This window comes from Phaethon lepturus, unplaced genomic scaffold, assembly GCF_000687285.1.
Source record: "Phaethon lepturus isolate BGI_N335 unplaced genomic scaffold, ASM68728v1 scaffold2984, whole genome shotgun sequence".
In the NCBI taxonomy this organism is placed as follows: domain Eukaryota; kingdom Metazoa; phylum Chordata; class Aves; order Phaethontiformes; family Phaethontidae; genus Phaethon; species Phaethon lepturus.
In genome coordinates this window covers 53,446-67,935 of record NW_010532508.1, presented here as the reverse complement: position 1 = coordinate 67,935, position 14,490 = coordinate 53,446, and the positions used below count along the sequence as shown (strand labels likewise).

Here is a 14,490-nt window from a genome sequence, read left to right as displayed (position 1 = left end):
AAGAGTTTTGTGATTTGTTTTTTGAAAAACTGTTCCACTTAAACGTTCAGCCCCCGAGTATTCACAGAGGCAGAAAAAGGAGGTAAAGAGAATCCCCCTCACTTTGCCTCCTTTCAGAAAAACAGGACATCCTGCCACAGCTCAAGATCTGTAATTGGCTAAAGCAAGTTGGCTGCCCATGAGGGAGAGAGCAAAATTTACAGTTTTCTTTGCAGACAAAACCACCACATGACCCAAGCTAAAGGTAGCCACCAGTCTCTATGGCTTACCATAGGTGTCATGACTGCTGTGGAGACCTAGTTCAATAGAGCAATGAACTCTTCAAACTGTTATGCAGAACTGCTGGACCCTGATGCTATACCCATTAAGGGTTGAAGCTACGCACAGATACTAGGTGGTGTGAACATGGCCCACTGCTCATCATCCTCTTCCCAATGGTCCCTGCCTGCAATGTTTCAATGCAAAGTACGGGAGCATATATGCTGGAGGTAAGTTAAGTTGCTCATACATCTGCTAACATTTCATCACTATTTCCTGAAGAGGCTGGGAGGCACTGTGAGTCTACCACGTGTCCTGATGGATCAAACAAGGCAAGAGTCAGGTATCATGTGTTCTCCTTTCACCTCCGCAAGAAGACTTCATGCAGAAGCATCTTAATGCCTGATTCTGCTTTCTTTTACCATGGGAAACCATACACAAAGGGAGCAAAATGCGGATTGGGTGACATTATACAATCACTGTACACTGGCATAAATGATTACACACGGGTCAGGGAGGTACATGAAAAAGCTTAAGTGGATTCTTCTGCCATAGGTAAAATGGAGATTAGCAATGCACAGAATGGGGTTGAGGAGCCGCTTTTCTGAACATTCACAAATGCTTCACCGTTTTATACAGGATACTCAACTGTAGAAAGCCTGACATTGTGAAGAAATATATTTTGCAGGTTTCAAAATATAAAAAATAATGTAATTGCTGAAATCAAAGTTTTCAAACTTGACCACTCTCCAAGCCTGCAAAAACTAGAGGAAGTATCTAACTGTATAATCATGTGACTGTTTGTGCATAAAAGCCAGCCTATTAGTTCTACTGCCACAGGGATGAGAAGACTCAAGAAATAGTTGATGCAGAGTGTGTTAAACGAGCAAGACATCTTTGTCATGAAAGCATACACAAAGAAGCATTAGTAGTCTGAATCCAATATACAGATCAAGAAAGACAATTCAAACTGACAAAAGTCGGTTCAATTTCTGTTTACCAATGACATTGGAAACCTCATGGAAAATGAAATCATATTCCCCATTTTCTGTTCATTTGTGTAAGAATTTCTCAAGTTTTTCAGAATATAAATGCACACTTGAGATAAGCAAAACAAACCTTGCTTAACCCCAATTACACAGTTGTAATAGGATGAGTTTCTTACCGGGTGGCATTTTCCAAAGCCCTGGAAAAGGATGAATAATCATCAGTTGAATGTTCGAGGGAGTAATACCACGTAGCTGCATCTTCAATGAAGGAGTTGGAGTCTTCTCCTCCTAGAGAATTTTGCAGAGCCTGATAAAAGGCTGTTTTGCTGTTGGCTCTTCCTTGACTTTCTTCAAATTTCTGAGAACAAAATGCATACATGGAATTTACAAACAAAAGATAAGTGTTTAATGGAACAATACAGCCTCAGATCTCCCTCTGCTGGAACAAGTCCGCTCTGCTGTGATCTCTGATTCCTAGGGGAAGAAGTAGGGGACAGTCCTACTTTTGCTTTCCCAACACTGGTGACACCAGCCAGCTGTATTTGTTTCCTCATAACATACGGTAGGACTTAATTCCTAAGCTAGTAAGCCCAAATCATAGGTAAAATGCTGTGCAGATGTAGCTCTAATACTACAGAAGCCCATCTGGCTCCCACAGAAGTAGTCCACATGGATAGTTCTCCAGCGTGAGTGTGCCAAATGCTGTCTTTCTGATGAGCTCCCTGCAGGAAAACTAACAGGGAGAGAGGGAGATATTGCTCCTTTCCTTTGGAAAGTCCAGAAAGTGAACACACCATAGAGCCATTTCATGGCTTTATCACTCTGCCTCTTCTGGAAATATCTGCAAAGAAATGTGGCTGCCATAAGGCCTGTATTTAGGTCCCTTCTGGACTAATATCTGCCTTAGCCCTGGAAGAGAAATCCCCCTCCTCCAAATCCCAATGAAAGTAGCTGCCATGATTTTCAAACTTCATAACCCCTAGGGCCTTTCAGTGAGACCTACCTTGAAATGCCCTTTTCCTGAGATATGTGGTCTGAAACCTTTCCTGACATAAAGGCATCTTCACCGAGCAGAGTGCCCATGTCACTGCAGAATTACTAATAGCAGGGGGACCATCTTCAATGCCAAATTGCTTACCTGATCCTATTTTTACCCATGCTAAAGACTGCTGCAAGTTTTCACCACATCTTTCTTTGACGAAGTTCTTTATTTTATCAATTCAGACTTTTCACTTTTTTTTTTTTTTTAATAATTTATTTCAAGTTCAGAAGAGAGCTGAACCTTATTGTGGATCAAATCCTTCCAAAGAGGGCACTTTGCAGGTGCATGTTGGCTGAAACTTGGTATAAGAACTCCAGAGAGAAAGATCTAATAAACCACCCATATTATTTTGGGCAGTCAGTCTGATGCAAAATAGGCTGGTGTCTGCCCAGTCCAGTTACCATAAATGCTTTACTGAATATATTATTTTGATGGCCCGCAGCTGGTTTTCATCACGCAGCTAGGTCTTTCCACAACCCTATACAGAAAGTACAGAGGGAATAATTACTTTTCAACAGATTCACAGAAATGAAAGATGAAAATAAGTCCCTGTCTGCTGAGGCCGAGGCCTGTCCTTACTGATATAAGTGCCTTGTGCATTTTGATTAAGTGACTTTTCAAGGGATTTCAAAACACTACCAAATATCCTAAGGTCCAAAAAGAACTTGGCAATTTTCCTTTATTTGTAAGAAATTCCTCTTTTGCTAGATTTTGGCCCATGCAATGTTAAGAGAGTCATTTGGTGCCAGTTTTAGTAATGGAGCTGTACTTTGAAAAAGATCTGCACCTCACACACGACACGTCACTTCATGTGCACAAATGCCACACATGACACTGCATAGAACATTCACCTGCAAAATCATTCCGTTCAAATACAGCAAGGACATATATATTTTTCTGCAAGAAACAGAAATTATCACTGAAGACCTGACTGCAGATTCACTGAATTCAAAAGCAATCTTCCCATCGGCTTTGGCACAGATCCGTTCAGCTCCCTACCAGCCAGCAGAAGCATTGCTGCTGTCTGATTAGGAATCTCTCATTTGGTGACTGGAGCTGGTGGCTTTGGCTAGCAGATATGGATAAGAACAGATGCTTTTCTGTGTCAGTGCAGAGCCCAAGCTCTTACGTGTAAAGCAACCTTCATGCAACGCTTTCACTTTGTCGGGTTTTTTTTAGTGGATTTGTTACCTTATTCTACACTTGTCATGGATAACTTAAAACAAAGAAAAAGAAAGTGAAAAAAACTTTAGAGTATTGATTATGTACCCTAGAAACCGATCCTTCGCTGTTCTATCAACTACCAAGCATCAAATAAACATAGTTGAAACCACAAAGAAGGAGATGGATCATCATACAACACATGGTAAAGCTGAGGAGCTCCTTGCCACATGGTTTTGCAGATGCCAAAATTGGTGAAGATGAAGTTTCATGAACAAATTTTTGAATAAAAAAACAAAAAAAATCGGTTGATGGTTATTAATTACAGAAAGATCAGTTCAGGCTAGGAAGTCTCTGAGCTGCAAAGTGCTAGAGGTTTGGAGAGCATTTAGCAGAGGTATCAGATTTACTTATTCTTACAAACATATTCTTACAAACCTTACAAACCTATTGTTTGTACCCTATTCTTACAAACATACTCTTAGCCACAGCTGAAAACAGCATTCTGTGTTAAATGGGCCTTTGACCTGACTCAGTGCGGTCGGTCTTAGGTTTTAACTGCACCTATGGACTAGTTTCTGTGATCTTCAGAATGCCCCCAAAATTTTGGTGACCTTTCTCAGCAATCCTTGGTGACAGAGTGGGGTCATTGAGATGTGTTGAGTCAGGTAAAAGAGGACTCAACAGGCAGAGATGGATGAGAAACAGAACTGGCATTTGTAAGACATTTTGAGATTTTTTTCATCCCAAACAGCACTAAAATAGCACAATCTGAAACACGATGTCTCAAGGGTCTCTTTGGCTAAAACATAATAAAATTTAAACATCTGACTTTAACATGATAGCACAAAACAAAGCAATACATTCAACGTAAAACCCATGAAACATTAAAAAGACAAAGCATTTTAACTTTTTGAAATTAATTCAATTTGACCAGCTTTGCACGTCCAACAAATGTTTCCCGTTAGAAAATATAAGACCAAAGAACAATTTTCAAATAGCAGTAGATACAACAGCTGCTACCAGAATAATAGAAACAGCTGCACATTATGTAAAATAATTTATATTCTGCTAACCTTTAAAGAGGTATTAGCAACTGACCTCAGAGTTATAGTGGGGTTTTCAACTATTTTTAGAAAGTAAGTAAGAAAATAATTAAAAATAGCAGGTGCACCGCTTTCTACTGTTCTGGTGATGCAAAGTGGTCATAAAAATTGTTTAAATAATGAGTTGTATAATGCTTGCTGTTCTTGTTCCTGCAGCATAGCTTCTGGAGCATATGAATGAATCTGGTCCAGTGTTTTATTTAAAATGAAATTGTAGCAGTTAGTAGACCAAACATTTACATCTCCCAAGGGGCAAGATGTACTTTTCTGACAAACTGGAATAGTGGTAACACTAACAAAGTATGTACAGATCTTAGGTCTTAAATGGCTTTTGTTAAACGTTGTCACAAAAGATGGTGAAAGACTGGCCAGATATTCAGCAGAGTGTTTCAAGGATTCCAGCTAGTTACAAGGTGAAGCAAATATCAGAGCTGATATCAGCCCATTCTCCTCACTGATGACATTTATCAGGACACTGCTCCCCTGGTCATTACAATTGTTATACACATATCTGCCATCTGTTGCATGTTGCTGAATACCTTTATCAATAAAGAAATAAATATTCATACAGTGCAGGATGGAAGATTTGGTCTGCATAGATCCAGTTGCTTACATGGGGTAAATAAGCTATATTTCTATCTATCCACTCCCCTATGTCCTGGTTCTGGATTCTGCGGCCAACTAGATTTGCACTAAGGAGGGAAAGATAAAGAAAGAAAACACACAAAGTGCACAGGCTTCCAACTAAAAAGAGAGTTAACATTCCTTGCCGAGTGGAGATTATATAGTAGGCACAGAAGTATCGAGGAGATAAACAGTGCCATACTGACTTACATGCATATACAGCCAAACACAGCATGAGTGACTCAGTATATTTAATGCCAGTTGGAACCATTAGATCCTTCCACCTGAGCATCACATATAGCACAGGGATAAAATTTTGCCCAATTGGGAATTGAAATCAACATTTTTAGGTGTTTCTGCTCATCTGCCCTAATCTATGACTGCTCAAACTTAATATCCCTGAAGGTCTGCCATGGGAATTGCAGTTAACAGGTTCAGGCTTAACCGCTCCATATGGCACATAATAGTGCATTATGGCACCACTCGCCATTCCCTTAACAAACTCTGCTTTGTTTCTCACTTAGGTTCAACCATCTGATGGCTGCATTGCGGATGAGTACGAAGTGCTCCAGGAAGTGGTAAATCTGTCTCAGTTCACATGAATAAGCATTCAAGTGAATGCCGTAAAACGGTCGTTTCCATGGGCAAGACACTGAGCACGAATATTCAGCATACTCTCTGCTGCAAGCATCACTGAAAGACCTCAGCCTTTAATTGTCAACAAATCAAACATAAATGTTTTTCTAGCACACAAGTGGTGCCTTTTGTCTTACTATTTAATTTTTAATAGTAAAGGTCTTAACAGGCATAAGCACAGTGTTGCAGTGGGAGTACAGAGACAGCCAACACAACCAAATTCCAGTAAGCCCCCACAGAACAGCATGGTGCCCATCACCTTCAGGTCTGGTTGCAGTCTAGAGGTTTTACGTTCACTTCTAGGACTCGATTGCTAAGAGTTTATAAAACTTGCATGCAACGCCAGTCTAAGGTGATAAGATTTGCATCATGTCTCAAGCTTGCCTGCATCCAAATGGTTAGAAGTGTCTCCTCACCATTTACAGGATCAGTATTAATAGAGCAAGACCAGGATTAATAGAGCAAGCCCTTGGCTTAATTTGCCAGTACAGCTGTTCCCAGGAACAGGTGGAACAGATCAGGAGAGGTTAAATTTTTCTATCCCCCACTCTTTGTATCTGACTACGCTGAAATCAGTCATCCTAAAGGAGATGGAAATGAAGGACTTTGCAAATTCCATACACTTGCCACAGCATTTTAGTGCTATTTATCTACCCAAATACATGCATGGTTCTTCTCTCTACAGAGTTGGAGCACATGCACAGATGGATTTTCACCCCAGAGAGGTTTGGTCCCTTCTTTGTAGAACAGATTAAATAACTTGGTTGTAGTCAGAGGCAAACTAGGGACTATGCCTTGGTTCCCCAAGTTTAGTCCAGTGCTCTGCCTGCCAGCTAAGCCCTCCCACCTTCCCTAGTATTTCAGTAAAACCAGCTTTGGGTTTTCCCAGAAAGATGCAAGTCAGAACTACCTCAAGGGAACCCTTAAAATGAATAAAGTAGAAGAGTGGGATACAGCATGGGTTGTCTCAAATCCTTCTTCTAGGCCTATTATGGAGAGAGGACAGTTAGCACAGATCAAAGACCTCTTATGACATTATGACATAGGAAAGGGTGCCCAGACTTTTTGGTAAGAACCACGACCCGCACCAGTTTCTGCCACTGTAGCTAAATACATCTGTGGTCTACTCAGGACTTTGTCATCTGACTTTGACTGCAACCATGCATGGTCATGGCTATGATGTAGAAATGTTTTTGAGGACCTGCGAAATGCATGTTTTTAAGTAGTTCAGTGATGGAGGAAGCATTACAGTTTCCCAGAAATGAATACACTAACTGTGTGGACGAGGAAGAAATCAGGAAACTTTAACCTTGCAGTAAGTCTTTAAGAAAACAATCTGAAGACAGGAATACAGGCTGGTCAAAGCAGTCATATTCCCTCAAGCCCTATAAACCTGAAGACACAGAAAAATAGAAAGAGAGGAAAATGTGCATTAAAAAATCATCAGTTCTTACTCAGAACATGAAAACAGCTTAAGTCAAAAGGGAGAAAACCAAATATAAGCACCTACCATGAACAATATGAATTTTCTGGAACAGAGAGGGAGTCTGACTTACAGCAGTAGCACTAAGGTAGCTTCTATTACAATAGCTAGTAAAGAAGTTAACTATCCTTCTAAGTAAGGATAGTCAAACCCTTGACAAAGGAGATCAGAAGATCTCCAACAGTATGAGATTTTAAAACAGGTGTCTCAGGTTGGGGTAGATGTGACCATTTCTTAGGATCGAGTTGCTTTCTGAGCTCCCTTCCAATCTTATTTTCTGGACGCTTTTAAATAAAGAAGATATTCCAGATTTTCTTTTTGGAAAGGCAACATTTTACTGCTGTTCTCTCAGTTACAAGTATTTTTCCTTTTCATTTCAACCTCACAGTGCTGGCTTTTAGCACTTGTGGCTTTCATTAACACCACAATTTGTTGCATAATTTCTGATACATCATGGAATTCCATTTTGGTTTTGCAGACAACTGTCACATGTGGAAATAGCGGTAAAGGAAAGAACTTCACTTCCTAGTCTTCATCACGCGACTTGTAATGAGGTTACTGAGGTTTATTCCCCTTTCACTGGGTCTGGATCACTATCTGCAGGCCTCCAGCACCACAGTCCATTTCCTATGTCTGACTTCCTCCTTTAATTGATTCCAGAAGAGAAAGATACATGAAATAAGAGCAGGAAACTTCTGATGGAGACTAAACAAGCAATATGAACTTTGTTCAGGTGGGTCAAAAAGCCTTCTTTCAAAGGGATAATTTTGTCATTAATTCTGAAGTAAATTGGTCTATGTGTTGTTACTGGCTACCGGCAAATAGAAGCTGGGATTAACTTCTCACTGCCCCTAAGAGATGAAATCCATACAGTTACAAAAATATAGCAGCAGACCCACAGTTCACGTAAATAACCCTCAAAATAATCCCTTGCGTGTTAATTTCTCCTGTTGATTTCTTAGTATATGTGTGAGTGTGTTGGAGCATTTAATGCAATTTGGCAGTATTAAACAGGGAAGTGCTATTGTTCCCATCGTAGAGAAGGACAAATGAACTAGAAGAGGTTGATAATGTGTCTCAAGAACCAACAATGCCAGAAGGTTCAGAAAAAGATTCTGAAGGCAATTCTTTTTCATTTTACCCTGAAACCCCAGCCCACAGATCAGGCCAGTGCTATTCTTAGTCATAGTTTGTCCATATTCAGAATCATCTTTACAAGAAAATGCACTTACTAAAGGTAACAGAGAAAAAAAGATTGCAAAAACAAAAAAGTTGTCATGGAAAAGACTGACTTAGCTCTGCTGCACAGTGAAGAACCTCATAACTAAGTTATGAGCTTGCTTTCTTCTTTGTGATACACAACTGAGATTGCCATATAAATAGGATTTCAGAGACAGTAAAACATACTGCTGTATATTAATACATGCTAAACCATTACTGATCTTTTACCTTTTCATATCTCTCCCCGCCATGTTGATCAACAAATATAATACTGCCACTAATCAGCCTAAACAGGACTGGAGATGGACAATGCCTTTGCATATTTGCATGGAGTATAGTTCACACATTGTAGAAATCAAAAAGGATCTGTCCTAGCTGTGTATGATTACTATCATCACTCTAGTGATAATAATACCATCAGTTCCTTAACAATGAGTCTCTTCCATTCTTGTGGAAGTCCTCTTTTCTCAATACAATGAAATATTGGTCAGGCATTGGAACAGGCTGCCCAGGGAGGTGGTGGAGTCACCATCTCTGGAAGTGTTCAAGAAATGTGTGGATGTGGTGCTTCAGGACATGGTTTAGGGGACATGGTGGCGCTGGATTAATGGTTGGACTTGACGATCTTGAAGGTCCTTTCCAACCTAGTGATTCTGTGATTCTGTGATATTTGTTTCCAAATAATCATTAGCCTAATATGTTTTAAACTGTTGCAAAGGAACTACTAATGTTCCTCTTAACCTACTAGCAGAGCAACACTGAAAAAATGGTGAGCCCTTGCTGGGGAACAGAGATTTGGCATTTTCAGTCTAAATGCATCAAAGGAAGCATCTGAAGACACATCAGGGCAAGAGGGGAAAGAGGGTCAATCTACAACTCCATTGTTGGAGTTGTGAGCACAACAGTGTAAAGAAAGGGGAAAAAAAAAGAAAGAACAAGGCAGAACAAAGAAGTGTCCAGGCCTGCCTTGGCTTGTGTTGGGAACTGAGATGTTATAAATTAACAATTAAAAAAGGATAGGTCAAGCTGTTACCCAAGCCTCTACAGTGTCTGAGCAGAGATGAATATATAATGGTTCTAAACTAAAAAAGGGTAGATTTAGACTAGAGAGAAGGAAGAAATTTTTCACAATGAGGTTGGTGAAACCTCCTGGGTTGCCCAGGTTGCCCAGAGAGGTGGTAGGTGCCCCATCCCTGGAAACATTCCAGGTCAGGTTGGATGGGGCTCTGAGCAACCTGATCGAGTTGAAGATGTCCCTGCTCACTGCAGGGGGGATGGACTAGATGACCTTTGAAGGTCCCTTCCAACCCAAAGATTCTATGATTCTATGATTCCTACCTTAATTGCTTTAGCTCTGCTGATCAACCCATCTTGCTGAGCACTTCCAATGAGCAGATCTACTTTCCGAAGTTGAGGGCGCTGCAGGGCTTTAGCTAAAGGTTCCCGAAGGTAAATTCCATCCATCACTGGACCCCAGTACTGGAATGGGCCACTTATAGCTAGGAGCTAGGTTAGAAAAAAAGCAATAATAGTGCAATTAAATTAGCTTACCCATGTCATTTCCATTTTACTTATGTTTCAGAAAATTGAGCTGATAACCTTCAAGTGAACAAGTGATCACTTAATGGAAGTGCAAACTCACCATTGGCAAGAAGCAATGCTTTTGCTGACAGTCTCAGTAGGTGAAATGAGTTGAACAGGCCAACAGAATTGATGGTCTTACAGTCATAAAAATATTGTTTTAAACTAGGGATTCGCTCTATGCTGGTCCTGATTGGAAAATGTATTGGCAGTGGGTGTTTTAATCTGTGGGTAAAGGATCTATCTCTAGAATCATTTATACTGCAGCTTTCACAAGTCTCCCACTTACGAGACAGAGCACTAATATCCCTCCCCACTTCCTTTTCTGCAAAAATTCAGTTAGTAAAGCTACAGACACTTGATCCTTCTCTAGAGTAACACTTAGGGGCAGATGAAAGGGGACTGAAAAAAGGCAAAAACTGTATATAGATTAATTGTGGAAGACATGGTCAAAGTAGTATAAAAGGAAGTTAGTCTAAAGGAGAACCAAGCTGTGAGTATTCATAGTCAGAGCTGGATGTCATGGACATCAGCATCACTCTACCAAAGCTAGTCCAGTTCCTCTTTCACAAGGATTCAGTCCAATTTATTTTTTAAGCTTCCTCACAGCTTCATGTCAATGGCAACTTTTTGATTCCTTGCCAGTGGCATATATTTTACTATGGTGTACCTTAGTCTGTGCATCATTGAGGACATGAGCAGGCAACTGCCGGAGGCAGGCTACAATTTCCTCACTGGTGGATGAAGGACATCCCACATCTTCAGCCAGGACTGCTGCTTGGGTCTGTGCTCTCTTCTTAGTAATAATGGATGCTGGAGAAAAAGCTGAACCTCCCTGGAAAAGAAAGACAACATCAGTTAATACATGCTGTCAAAACACCTGGTCCCCTGGTGCAGGTAAAAAAGGTGAGAAGCAAAGTCTGCCCAGTTGCAGAATGTAGAACACTGGCAATTAAATCATAAGAAGTAAGTCCAAACGATCAAAACAAAGGAGACAAAGATAGGTTTGGCTGTTTCCAGCTCTGCAATGGTTATTTTGCAAGACTTCTGAAAAGTGTCTATGTTATGTCTATAACCAAGACACAAATCTTTCTGAAAACTTCGCTGGAAGGAGAAACGTTCAGACAGGAGCGGATACAAAGAAGGTGCTGTGAGGCACATCGGGGAATGGAAAGCCCATCTTAGAAGATTAGACTAAATAGAGTTTTACTTCCTGAGCTGTGATAAACAAGGACTGAGAGCAGGCATGATTTTCATAAATGAATCCATGAAGAAGAGCTATTTATACCCTAGGACAATGCTGGTACAAGGCCAAATGGACATCAACTATTCATATTGAGTGTAAATAAATTTAGGCTAAAAATGTTAAGATAGCTAACCCAAGGAGTAGTGAGAGTTTAGAAGAGCTATGAGCAGAGGTAGTAGGAACAAAAGGCTAAAACCAAGCTGCAGAAGATCAAACAGAGACAGAGCATATCAAAATCAGAGCACAGGCTACAGTCCAATCTCAATCCCAGATTCTTTGTTTCTTTCCCACAGCTGTGCCAGCATGGAAAAGCTCGTAACCAAGAAAAGATGGTACAACACTGTTGAGTAACCATGAAAACTACTTATTGAAAATGCAGATAAATTAGAATAAACCTGATAAGATCTGACCTAGAACAGAAAGGCTGGAATAGCTCTGACATGGTTCAAATGACTAATTTCCAAACTTTTACATCAGTTTACTATAAATAACTACTAAGATTAGCTTACATCTTCTAAAAACACCCAAACCTTAGATGCATGATATGAGACTCCGATCTATTCACCTGATTAACTTACTTCTTACTGAGTTTGCTCAAAACATAACTACAAGTCTGAAAAAGCATAAGCCCAGGAGCAAGTTAAAAAGAAACAGAAAACAAACAGCAAATCCTTAATTTGAAATTGTCTCAAACTGAAGAAGAGCCTGAAAAACTCTGTGCAGCCCTGGCCAGCACCCAGGACCTTTTTTATATTTCAAACAAGCAGACTCATTGACACTAATAGGATACCATTGCTCCCAACTGGAGAAATTGGTTTCCAAAAATAATTAGAAAGAGGTTATTGTTTGGATGTAGGGACAGTCTTTTTAGTTCACTGTATGTAGAATTGCCAGTGCTACTACCTTCGAGAGAGGTTTCTCTTCCTTTTTAAGGGATCTGGAAAAGAAGCATGGTTATTAGCTTAATGACTCAGATGCCGATGCTTGCAGATAAGCAAAGGAAAAAGCTAAGACTGTCAATCCTGGGGCACTAGAAGAGCCATCTCTGGTTTTAAGAGGGCAGAAGAACTAAAGAAGAAGAAATAAACACTGCTTGGTCTTATTCCTCACTTCCGCCCTCAATTTAGATGAGAACTCGAGTGAGCAATGGGCTTTCTCCTCAAGTGGGATTTGTGGTGGCCTATTTTGTGTTTGTAAGGCACGACATTTGCCAGCTGCTGATTAGGTGCACTGACTCAGCTGGTCATGAGAGAGAAAGAAAAATATCCTTGATGACAGTATCTCTGTGTGTGGGTGTGTCTCCCAGACACAGAATGAGAACGTTGCTTTTTTGCCTGGCCTGTGGAAGAGCATGTTCACCAGAATTAGGATGAGTGAGACTGGAAAAGTGATAACATGGCACGCACGCTTCCCTCAGAAGAGCTGCTTCCCTGCTTTTCATTTGGAGCAAGGAATTATGTGCCTCCTTGGTATAGCAGAGAAAGTAGATCTAGGATTGCACAATATTTATCCACTATTCTGGCAAATATGTTCTTCAACATCAGATCTGAATGTGCTCAGCATGTTTTATCAAGTATCCAGTACCTCTAAATGGCATTCATTTAAAACAAAACAAAAGAAAACCATAAGAAGTTAAAGGCCTTCAGTTTCCCAAATTCTGAAAGATTCACAAATTTTGAAAATGGCAGTTTCTATGGAAATTCTAAAGTTGCCTTATTAAAAGGCTAAGTTTGGTATGGAAAGAGAGTACTGAGATCAGATGACATACAGAAAAATTCTCTAGGACCAACCAAAACAACCTAGTATGGGCTTGATTTTGAACACATCTCCTCCCAGGGATTTTAAAAGCAATGTTCCCCTGTGTCTGAGACCTTTACAAACTGAAAGACTGTCCTTGGGTCAAGTACTGAGTCAAACAACAATTGCTAAAGGTTCTGGATAGAAGTGTCCCACAAGTCCTCTCTGCAGAGGGAGAGCTAAAAGCCTGGACAGGCAAATTTTCATGTCAAAGCACTGGATGTGTATGGGCTAGCGTTACGTATGGTCCAAGCTCAATGAGTAAAAGAAAACCCCAAAACTTCTGCGAATATCTTTGCAAGGTGAGGAGAGTTCTTATCTGGAGCCTTGCTCTAGCTGTGAATATTTTCTCTTTGCGTGAGTGGTTAGAACGGGTTTATATGCTCTCCTTTATTCTGTTTTTTAATTCTATTTTCCATGGTAATGCACTCTTCCTCATTTTGGTTTTTTTATAACATCCGCATTCAGGAAGCATGTCTTGCACTTGGGGTTTGAAATGATGTGGTATCCACTACCGTTATTCATGTTCAATTTTTATTGGGACTGGAAGCGGGTGATAGAGGAACTTGGGACATCATTCAAGCAGTAGTTGGAAGCAATATCGTTATGTTCCCTCCCCTGGCACATCTGAAATACATTCCAGGCTCTGGAAACAAGGCTTCTCTTACCGCAGCAGTTAGGCAAGCAAAACTGTACCAGTTCTCTGTTTTTCAAATTCACATCACAATTGAGGCTCATTGTTTCCTCATCCTCACCAAAAAAACTCAGGAACAAGTAAGTGAGAGCAGAAGCTGGAGACTGCCCAGAATTAAATTTCTTCCTTTTTGAGCCTGCAGTTTTCACATTAAAAAGAAATCATCCCTAAACACTGTAGCCACATTAGAGGCAGGCTCAGGACACAGGGGATAACATTTCCCTATAAAACTATAATTTATTTGTGTGATTAGTCCCAGCAACCAGTAATGGAGTTGTGTACTTTAAAAAATAGGACTATTTAGGCAGAAGCAGAAATAGCGGAGGGACTGTTCATTTCCATTACATGACACCCATATTACCATCAACATGACAGAATCATGAATCAGGAAACCAGAAATCATGAGATCAGCTCAAAAATAACAAACACCCTGTTCTTTTTGTTAGTCCTCTGTTTTTTAATTCTCCAGGAATTCTCCCATACCTATAACCATAAGAGCTAAAATATTCACTTCTAAAACTAACAATTGAGATCTTCAGATAATCCTGCAGAGTAGTTTTTTGAAAGCAAACCTCTAAAAAATATGAGATACTCCAAAAAATTGTGGATGTTAGCCATCTTGCCATCACAGGGTATTTCCTATCTCAGCGTC

General features: G+C 40.2%; 1 protein-coding gene across 1 annotated transcript in view; it reads right to left on the bottom strand.

Moving 5' to 3' along the window:
- The window catches only part of TG (thyroglobulin), a gene marked incomplete at both ends in the record, with an annotated part of 81,137 nt that overhangs the window by 17,008 nt on the left and 49,639 nt on the right, over window positions 1-14,490 (bottom strand). Inside the window, 3 exons of the mRNA XM_010284843.1 lie at window positions 1,424-1,605; window positions 9,859-10,026; window positions 10,772-10,936. Coding sequence (XP_010283145.1) covers window positions 1,424-1,605; window positions 9,859-10,026; window positions 10,772-10,936 — 515 coding nt within the window. The remainder of the gene's footprint in view (window positions 1-1,423; window positions 1,606-9,858; window positions 10,027-10,771; window positions 10,937-14,490) is intronic.